The 10024-nt window shown below is 45.4% G+C and overlaps 1 protein-coding gene across 1 annotated transcript; it reads right to left on the reverse strand.

Moving 5' to 3' along the window:
* Positions 1 to 1499: 1499 nt before the first annotated feature.
* Positions 1500 to 8419, reverse strand: IFNGR2 (interferon gamma receptor 2; the record flags this gene model as incomplete). Its single annotated transcript, XM_079534136.1, has 7 exons — positions 1500 to 1670; positions 2586 to 2740; positions 3415 to 3568; positions 4833 to 4981; positions 6052 to 6227; positions 6673 to 6799; positions 8344 to 8419. The coding sequence occupies 7 exons, from the start codon at positions 8417 to 8419 to the stop codon at positions 1500 to 1502; spliced, it is 1008 nt and encodes a 335-aa protein (XP_079390262.1).
* Positions 8420 to 10024: the final 1605 nt, after the last annotated feature.

The raw sequence follows: 10024 nt of genomic DNA on the forward strand, positions 1-10024 counted from the left end.
ATAACCCTCCATAAGAGAAGTCTAGTATGTAGTCTCTGTAGTACAGTGTACTTAGCAAGTTGTATTCTGTACTGCCAGATACTCACCCGAGGTGCTTAAACAGCTTTTTGTGTCCTGCCTTATGCACGTAGGCTGTTCCTGTGGGGAGCCTGTGGTTATGTGTTACCACCTGCAAAAATACAGATAAAGGGAAGGAGCAGATACTCTGTAGCTTGTGGCTGATTTGCAAGTTCATAATGGGGCTTGAAGTAGACTAAGTCTTCAGGTAACTCTACTATCTTGGCATGGTGTGTGATTTGAGGGATTAGATTACTTCTACTAGGACACAGAATGAGGAAGTTTTTGGGAAATACTGCTTAATTTTGACGCTAGTCGTGTGTCTTCCCAGAGGGGAGGGAACGGCAGCAGCTGAGATAACTTCTAGCTGTGGCACTGACTGATAACCTGCATCAGTTTCAGCAGCATACTTCATTAATAGGTCTGAGAATCCAAGCAAGCCACACGCAAACAAACAAACACATCTATTTTATTTTTTAAAACAACTTGTGTCAAACATTAAAAAAGTCACATTTTTTTAATGGAATAAACCCTGTCTTTTTACTGTAGAAGTGGTTACTTTTGTGTTATGAGACACCTTTCAGATCCCATGGGATTATTACATGAGGCTTAATTTGTGGTCTGCTGTTTCTGCTTTGAGATACTGAAACCACAACTCCCAGTCAGCCTGGCACTTACACAACTGGACTGCTAGAGAGCGTTAGTGTCTCACCATTATCAAGATATTTTATATAACTTCTGAGCAAAATAAGTTTTATTGCTGTGAATAATACGATCGTCTCACTGTAGGAACAGATTAATGCTTTTTATCACTGTGTGAAAATGCACAGATCCAAGGGAGATGCAATTAACTGCCCTTTGCCTTTCTTGGAGTAGTTCTTTGCATGGATTCACAATGAGAAGGATTAAGTACCATGAAGTTTCTTTCTAGACTGTCATTTTTGGCTGAAGCAGCAGTCATGGAAGAGAAATTTAAAGCAAATTGGGAAAGCATGTAATACACTCAGGGGACAACACAGACTTCACAAATAAAGTAACAAAATAAAAGCTGCTATAAAATTATTTAAAAATTCCTCATTATACTCAATAAAGTGCCATTATTTCTCAAAGCTGGGCTTCAGGGGGAGGAGGGAGAAATATGATGATGATACAGTCATTTGTAGCCAGCTGTCTTTCTTAAGGCAATTTAGTGTTCGTTTCACCTTCAAATTCCACCTTTTTAGTCTGTGGCAGAAAGAATATTATTGCTGCTGTAGCACAGCAGAAACTGCTTTAAAAAAGGCCCAGGTTCCACATTATTCTCAGGAAGTCTTGCTCAGAATTTGTTAGTGGCTGCGCTTTGTCCAGAGCTCACTGTCTGTCCTGGTGGGAGCTGAGCAGAACCGCTTGGAGGCAGGAGCTTCTGCAAAAACTGGATACAAGTGTTCTCACAAAGGTGCCCCTTAAGTTACATCCCTGCTGCTGGAGCTGCTGTGTGAACAAGTGTTACCATCCAACATGTCACCATATGCGCTGCTTCCTTCTCCAGCATACACAACTGTTACAGAATCTTGGGGATCTTCACTGTAGTTCTCCAACACCTCTAAATGAGGCGTGCTGGGGTCTCTCAAATACTGGAAAATGGCAGAAACGATAGTTTAGCTACTGATCCACAGAACAGGTATATTAGAAGTGACAGAGCCTGAGCAAGTACTGCTGGCTATAGGCAAGTTGTTTTAGAACAGAATTCAAAATACTAATTAAATGTATATTTATTTTATTCTGGATTTCCTTGAAGGAGATAAGAACTGAATAAGGAGGTTAAAAATGCATCACTTCTCTTTGCAGAGAAATAAATAAGGTAGACAGCCATTTAAGTGAGTTAAATACATCCCACCATTACCTACTGTTGATAAACTTATCTTTGGAAAATATGTCAGTTCAAAGTCCTACAAAAGAATAAACCACAGAAGAGTTTTTTTCTATTATACTGCTGGGGCCTGCCCTGTAGCTGCAGGAATCTGGCAACTGATGGCTTGGGCAAGTGAGAGAGAAGATTCTGCCTTATTCAGCACAAGACAAATCAGAACTGTACCTTTCATTGTCACCAGAAAACTCCAGTGTCATTCTTCTCTTATAGTTACTACTTGCTTTGACATTCCCTTTGCCTCCTTGCCTCCAAAATTAAGTTACCAATATATGAAACTTTTAATCACAGAGAGAAAGGTTAGAAAAAATAGAAAAAGAAGCCAGAGAAAAGGATTCGTTCTTCTTAACTCTGTGTACTCTCCTGCTTACTAAACAGACCCTGTGTTTCAGGGGGAACATTAGGAATGTTTAAGAATATGGAATACATGCTGAATGAGAACTTTTAAATTAAGAACTGTGCTTGAAGGCTACTTCCTGGTTAAAAAGAGGAAGATCAACAGGACTGAGACAACACTGGTTAGTAGAGAATTGTGTCAGCTGGAAGGAGAAAAAGTCCCAGGATTCACTGTCTGTTGCAAGAGGAGGTGGAGGGGGAAGAGAAACAAAATGTGTACACGTACCTCTTCAAAGTGTGATGGGATTCTTAAAGGTGGCTGGGACAAATATTTAATTGCTTTCTGGTGTCTCCATAAACAAAAGAAACCAGCTATTATGAAAATTAAAAGCAGACCGATGGACATAAACATTACTACAATATATCCAGCTTTGGCCGCCTCTGAAAAAGAACATATGGAAAGTTCATATTTGTATAGCTCATGTAAAGCAACAAGCTGACATTTGCTGTCTGTGTAACAGTCAAACTTCTAAGTTAACGTCACAACCCTGCCACAGGTGCACTCTAAACACCTGTGCTGAGAAGTAGCTTGGTGGTGAGTCCATACAGAAATCACCACCTCTGTCCCCCTGTGCACACAGCCTAATGCAAGACACGTAAGACATGCTAGCAGGGCAAACGGAGCTGGAGGAGTCACTGCTGTTGGGCAGAAGGCAGGCAGGGAATGTAATCTGCCCTTCTTCCACCTTTGGTTTTTATCAGCCATTAATGCCAGGGGCTTTAGAACATGTGATTCCCTTCAGCAAAAGAAGCACTCCAACATCACATCTCGGGGGCTTGTCATCAAGTACTTCAACTTGGTCAAAACTAGCAGGGAGGTCAGCTCCTGGGGGCAGCAGAAACTGCAGTGATTGAGAATAAGGACAGCTGGAAGAGTGTAACACAGACCATCAACTACTGACTAAACCATTACTCATTCATTTGCCATTCATGGCAATTATGAATTGGTAGCCACATATTAACTCCTGACAAATAGAGGTATGTAACCAGTTACACCACCTAATGTCCTACACCCATCCCATCATACAAGAAAAAGAACAAGAACAGGATTATACCGCTGATGGTTGTTCTGTAACACTCCGGGACTGTCTGCAGTCCAAGCAACTGGAAATCTAAATATGCCATCAATTCTACTCGAATTGTAAAACAATACAGTGTCAATTGCTTCAGATCTTTAATTTTGAATAGTGTATCGCTTGTCTTTATCTCCTGTTGAAAGGAAAAGAAAGGATATAAGTGTTACTGAAAGAATCAGAGCCTGGCTTCAGCGCAGTTCTCCTCCCCTTATTGAAGTTTCTCATTCAAAAAAGGACAGTTTTCTTAACTCAGCCTTCCCTAATGTGTCAAGAGACATCATGAAATACGGTGAAGTAGGAGTGTTGAGATGTATTTGAAATCTCTTTGTTTTAAATGAAATACACTCAACCATTTAAAACCTACCCACAAGGGTGTGAACAGCAAGGTCTCTCTTTAACCACACCATGCTGCCGGACGCTTTCACACGGCTGCTGTAAGTCTGGCAGTTGATGCAAGGCAGGAAGGGGGAAGGAAAAGGGAGCCATGAGAAACGTCTCCACCATCAGAGGCTGACAGAAGCACACTGAAGTGCAGTGCTTCTGCTATTTTTGTGCCAAGGGGAAAAACAGCTGATGGGCAGTGCAAAATATCCACGCTTCTACCAAGACTGAGCTTTTTAACCTGTGAGGGCTTCAGGGAAGCCTAAATAACCCTCCAAGAACGACATCTCATTTCACTCTCAAACATTTGATCCACGTCAAAAACACATTTGTGTAAGGGAGGAAGGAAGTGGAGGCGTTTCAGATTTAGCAAGACCTTTAAAACAGAAGGCTTGAAATGATTTTTTTTTCTGCTTCTGTTTTTCAGCAATCGGCTTGAAAACGACATTCTTGTGATTCTTCTTCCTTTTTCATTTTTACTTATACGTTTTTGAAAGGCAGAGGCATGGGCATACTGTGAGGCAGATCAAACCCACTGAGTCTAATTGCAAATGGGGACAGCTCTTCCCAGCTGCACCCAACATGTTTTGAAGAACTCCAGCCTTTCTCTGCCCTGGGAACACAGGCATCAGCAGCCTGTCACTGATGCTGCCAACACAAACATTCCCCGAAAGGAGGAAGCGTGTCCCTGAACTTCCAAATTGCCTAAGCAAACTTTGGAATCTAAATATTATTTGAAAGCCACCTTTGACGCTCTGCAGATTCTCTCCTCGGAGCTGCAGTGTGATTTAGCTGTGATGTCATACAGAGAAAAAAAAAACAACTGTGTGAAAGTTCTGTAGTACATGCATTACTTGTGCCAGAACAGACTAACTCACATTCAAGTCACCAAATGATGACCTCTGCTCTGAAAAAAGCATTCATTTTCTTCCTCCACATCTGTTGTTTTGCCAAGAAATGCTGACTCATCTCTTAGTCATAGAAGCATTAGGAACAAAACAAATCAGAATTCTTACTTTTTTAGTAGTAATTGTTGTGTTCTCCCAGTAGGACACATGATACTGGAAAAGGTAACCTGCCTCAGGTCCAAAAGGAGGTGCGACACTAATGAGAAGGGAGTCAGAGCTTACAATCACACTGTTTACTTTAGGAGGCCCTATAGTAGCTGAAAAGAAACAGAGAAAGAGCCGTGAACCTCTGGGATGCTGAACAGCTCATCATATTACATATTACATATTACATTATGCAGCCTGGATGTGGCTCTGGGGAGCCTGGTCTGGAGGTTGGCAACCCTGCACATAGCAGGGGAGTTGAAACTAGATGATCACTGTGGTCCTTTTCAACCCAGGCCATTCTATGACTCTATGATTACATTCAGCTTTATTTAGATACATTTACAGTACTCAGCAAACACTGAATATCAGCTTTTTTTTTTTTCCTCAAGAAAGGGAATGCAACATTTTTTCATCTACTTAATGCTTTCCTAACCCACCAAGGGATCCCGCTCTTCCCCTGCACAAACAATCCTGCATCACAAGCTATGGATACATCAGTTGTAATCTTCAACTCAGGATTCTGGCAATTCCTTACCCCTGCATTCTTTACTACCAGGGAAAATACACTCTTTCCAGCATGGAGCACCATTACCCATCACAAAGTACAGGAGAAGGCGAACTAAAGACCTTGTAAACCCATTCTTCTGCCTCTTCATTATTTTGAGGGGTTTTCTAAAACCCAACATTTATCTTCTCCAAATCCTGAGACCAATCACAGCGAGGAAATAAGGCAGATCTCATAAAGAACAGTAACATGCTTGTCCACACGTCTCATAGAATTTAAAGTGTGCCCTTCACGCTTCTGCTCCACAGTTGAGGGCAGGACAGCTTAGATTTGTTAAAAAGAGATCTGTTCAACAGAAACAGGTAGTTTATACAGAAACTGCCACAAAACAGGGGTGCATGTGATGTAGGCTGTAATTCTTACGAGGTTTGACCATCCAAGGAAACTCATCAGTAACACGTTTCTATCTTAATACCTGTTGAAGGAACGGGCTGCTAATGCCACTGCTGAGGAACTGATGGATATCAAATTCCTAGTAATACACAGAGACCTTGCAGCATTTGCTAACCAAGCACCTACACATCTCTCGCTCAGCTCTTTCACATAACCGTAAAAAAAAATAATCCTAGAACACTTAACAAGTCTCCTTAGAGAGACACCACAAATAACACTTACTGTTTCTCTCTGCCACAAACGGGTCTGTTTCTACCCAGGCTGAAGTCTTTGGCCCCATTTCAGCCCTCACACGCAGAACAACTGTCCAGCGACGTGCCTTTGCTGACTGGAGGAAACTACACTCAGTCTGGGCAATACGGGTGCAGTTTATCTCACTCCAGTGGTTGTAGGCACCTCTGCGACACAAAACAAAGGATGACCAGCTAACAAAGCTCTAAAATACAATCCCTCCTACACAGAGGGTTTTTGTAAGAAAAGGGCATGTAACAAAACAACTGCTTTCACAAGCATTTATTCTACAGCCATTTTAGTGCCTGCATCTCTTCAGCACTGGGAAAAAAAAAAAGGGTGAGGGAGAATTCAGAGAGGTGAGAATTACACAAGAAACTGTGCAACGTTTCTGGATGCTCTTTGAGTCTTCAGTCTTTACTCAATGCAGTGGAAACACAAGAAGCTGCAAGAATCTATGTCACTGGAAGATGCTTTTGGATACACATAAAAACATCCGTAATAAGCAGCTCATACTTTCATTTCTACGCTTTTTTATTCTTAGCATATTTTTAAACCAAATTTGTTACCAGATTAAAGCAAGTTTGGTTGCTTCTCAAACTATTTGCTTACGTTTTAAGCTGGACTGTATAGGACACTGAGCCTCCATCCACTTGAACAGGAGACCACCTCAGGGAATTACGAAAGTTAGAGGAATAAATTGTTACATTCTTCGGTGCTGGCAGATGTGGAGAAGCTTCTAAAATAAGAAGAGAAGTTAAAGCAATTACTACAACATTTAACTACAGTGCTACCTTTCAGAAGGGGCGTAGTGGCAGGATCTTAACGTCCCTCACACACAGGAAGGAAACTGCACCAAAAAAACTTTCATAAAGTCCTAAGTCCCAAATACAAAACAACCAGTTATGCTCCTGAAGTTTTAATTAGGTATTCTACTAGTTTCTTAGCCTCAGCTTTTGTGTAGTGCTTTTAAATAAGCACACATCACATTATGCTACACAGGGACCATTCTGCTTTGCAAACTGAGGTTTTTCACAGTTACAAATGCTAGGCAAGCTATTAATGTCTATTGTGCTCTACGGTTAGTTAGAAACTTCCATTTGAGAAAAAGTTTTCACTTTCTAGTCACTTCTGGCAACCTCAGCACTGGTCTGGCATGTGGCGGGGTATCTCACACCATCAGCAATCTGTGCAGTCTGACACCCCACACAAATTAATTGTACAAAACTGAAGGCTGCCATGACAAAATACAACCAGCTACAGCAGCATTCTTTTCTCCCTCTTAAAAAAAAAGAGTAATGAAGGATGAGGGAAGCTGGTTCACATTCTCTGCTCTCAGGACCACATGCTCATTATTTTGCCTTATATTAGCATGCGGATGCAGATGATTTCCCCTACCAGCTTCTGAAAACACTGACAGAAGTCTCAGACTTAGGGCTCCATAGCTGAACACCGAACTGCCACGTGCCACAGAGTGCTTACTGCTGGGAAGAGGTCCTGCAGCACAGTTTGTATTTCAGTTAGCTACCAGGAATCTTGCTGACATTCCTGGAAGCGCAAACTGAACTCTGTAACAGCCATCAGCTTGTACTACCAAAATGTACACTTCAAAACATAGGATCTGCACAGCAAGGGTGCTAGGCACACGTCGTGGGACCCTCAGCACCACGCTCTCACCCAGGGAAAGGCAGAATTGCCTTCCTGTCCTTCTGTCCGGCTCGGATGTGGTCTTGCTTGAATAGCTAACAATCCTCAGGCTCTTCCCTCGTCATACAGATGTTTGCTGGCTTGTCAGGTCACAGGTCAGAGCTCTGACATTGCAGAGCACGAAGCCACAAGCTACAGTGCGGGACACCAACCCAGCCTGGCCTAGCCACGGGTTTCAGTGCCATGCCTGTTGGCACACATGTTGAAGATTCATCCTCATCCCTGAGCTCGGGTTCTGCCAGACCGGGTTAGCTCAGCCCCACGGGACTCCTGGTGCTCAGCCCTCCCGCGCCGCACGGCCAGCGGGCCTTTCAGCTTAAAATAAACGGCAAAGCATTCACACTCTAAATCCGACCCGACGTCAAGAACCCGAATCACGCGCTGAAGCGGAGCGGCAGATGGGGTGTCACCTCACGTGCTCCGAGCTTTCCCAGGAACCGCAGCGCCGGGCGCCTGGGGGTGGGAAGGCAGCGGCCGGCGGTGAGGTCACCCCGGGAGGGCCCCGCCGCGCTCGCACCGTCCCTCCCGGCCTGAACCTTCAACCCCGCGCCGCTCGGACCGCCACGCCGCACGCACCTGCGCCCGAAGCCCGGGCCGAGCCGAGAAGGAACATGCCGAGGAGGAGGAAGAGGAGCAGCGCCCGCCACACCATGGCCCGGCCGGCAGCGCCCCACCGCCCGGCCCGCCCGCCTCCCTGCCGAGGTCGCGGGACGACTGCCGGTGCCCGAGGAGCGGGACCGGCGGCGGGCGGGCCCGGGGTCCGCCTCACAGCTTCAACGCGGCTACCGCCGCCGAAGGGAAGTCAGATGCGGACGGAGGCCGGCTCGAGGGCGGTGGTGGCTGCCGCCCGGCCCCGCTCCTCCTCCTCCGTTAGACAGAGCCCGCCCATCGGGACGTGCTGTGGTCGCCCGGCGCCGTTCTCTTCGGGGAGCGGCACCCTGACCCGACCGCAGGCGGTGCGTGCGTGTTTTGCAGGCGCGGCCCTGTGCGGTTGACGTGAGAAAATCTCTCAGGGGGCGGTGGGAGCCCTCTGTTCACTTTCTCCGCCTGTGCGCTGCGCTGATACGAGGTTACGCCTAACCGCAGCCATTAAACGGTGCTGGCGGCTGCGCAGACTAAATTGGAGTTCTTTAGGAGAGGGGGAATGCAGAACTGTCCCAGCAGGATACCTCTACAAAGTGGCATTTTGGCTGCACGAAGGCTGCCTCAGCAAGGGCTGAGGATCCACAGCCATCCAATCTCCAGCAAAAGGCACCAGAATGTGTCCAGAGAAGGGCAGTGAAGCTGTGAGGGGTCTGGAGAACAAATCTGATGGGGAGCAGCTGAGGGAGCTGGAGTTCAGTCCGGAGAGGAGGAGGCTCAGGGCAGACCTTGTAGCCACCTGAAAGAAGGTTGTGGTGAGGTGGGGTTCAACCTCTTCTCCTAAGTAACTGTGATAGGATGAGAGGGAATGGCCTGAAGTTGCACCAGGTGAGGTTCAGTTTGGGTATCAGGAACAACTTCTCAGCAAAAGCGGTGCTGCAGTGGCACAGGCTGCCCAGGGAGGTGGTGCAGTCACCGTCCCTGGAGGTGTTCAGGAGCCGTGTGGATGTGGCACTGAGGGACGTGGGCAGTGGGCGTGGGGGGGGTGGGCTGATGGTTGCACTGGGGGATCTTTTCCAAACTTAATGATTCCATGCTTCTATGAAAAAGAAACCAGACAAGAACAGTGCAAACACCTTGTATCTGTAGCACTAGATAAGGCTGAGCAGCTCTTTGTTTACAGCTAACCTTGGATGAATCACTTAATTCTGCTTTAGTTCAGTTGTTCCTCAGTCAAAAGAGAGATTCCTTCCTTTATCTTATCTGTCTGGCCTGCTGGTATCAACAGCGGGTTTTCCAGGCAAAGGTCTTCATCTCTAGGGGTAATAAAATAGGTTGGGATCTCAGCAGATGGCTTTTAGCACTTCCAGGTGTGCTGATAGCTGGGAACAAGTATAAAGAAAGGGAAAAATCAGAGGAAAATAAGAAAAAAAGCAGATTGGCTGTTTGGTTGGTTACAAAAATAGAACAAGCTAGATAGGGATGGTAGAGATTAAAGTTATTCAGTTGCGGGTTCATACAGTTTTGTTTGCAGTGAACTTACCTGACCTGTTTTCAACCATTCTGGGAAGAGTGACTCATCTCTCAGTAGGCTGCTGCAGTTCTACTAAAACCCTTTGCTCCACGAGCTTCACCGTAGGATTTCCCCAGTGACATGCCTGTGCTGAAACACAGA

Source organism: Tetrao urogallus (assembly GCF_951394365.1).
Source record: "Tetrao urogallus genome assembly, chromosome: 1".
NCBI classification, from domain to species: domain Eukaryota; kingdom Metazoa; phylum Chordata; class Aves; order Galliformes; family Phasianidae; genus Tetrao; species Tetrao urogallus.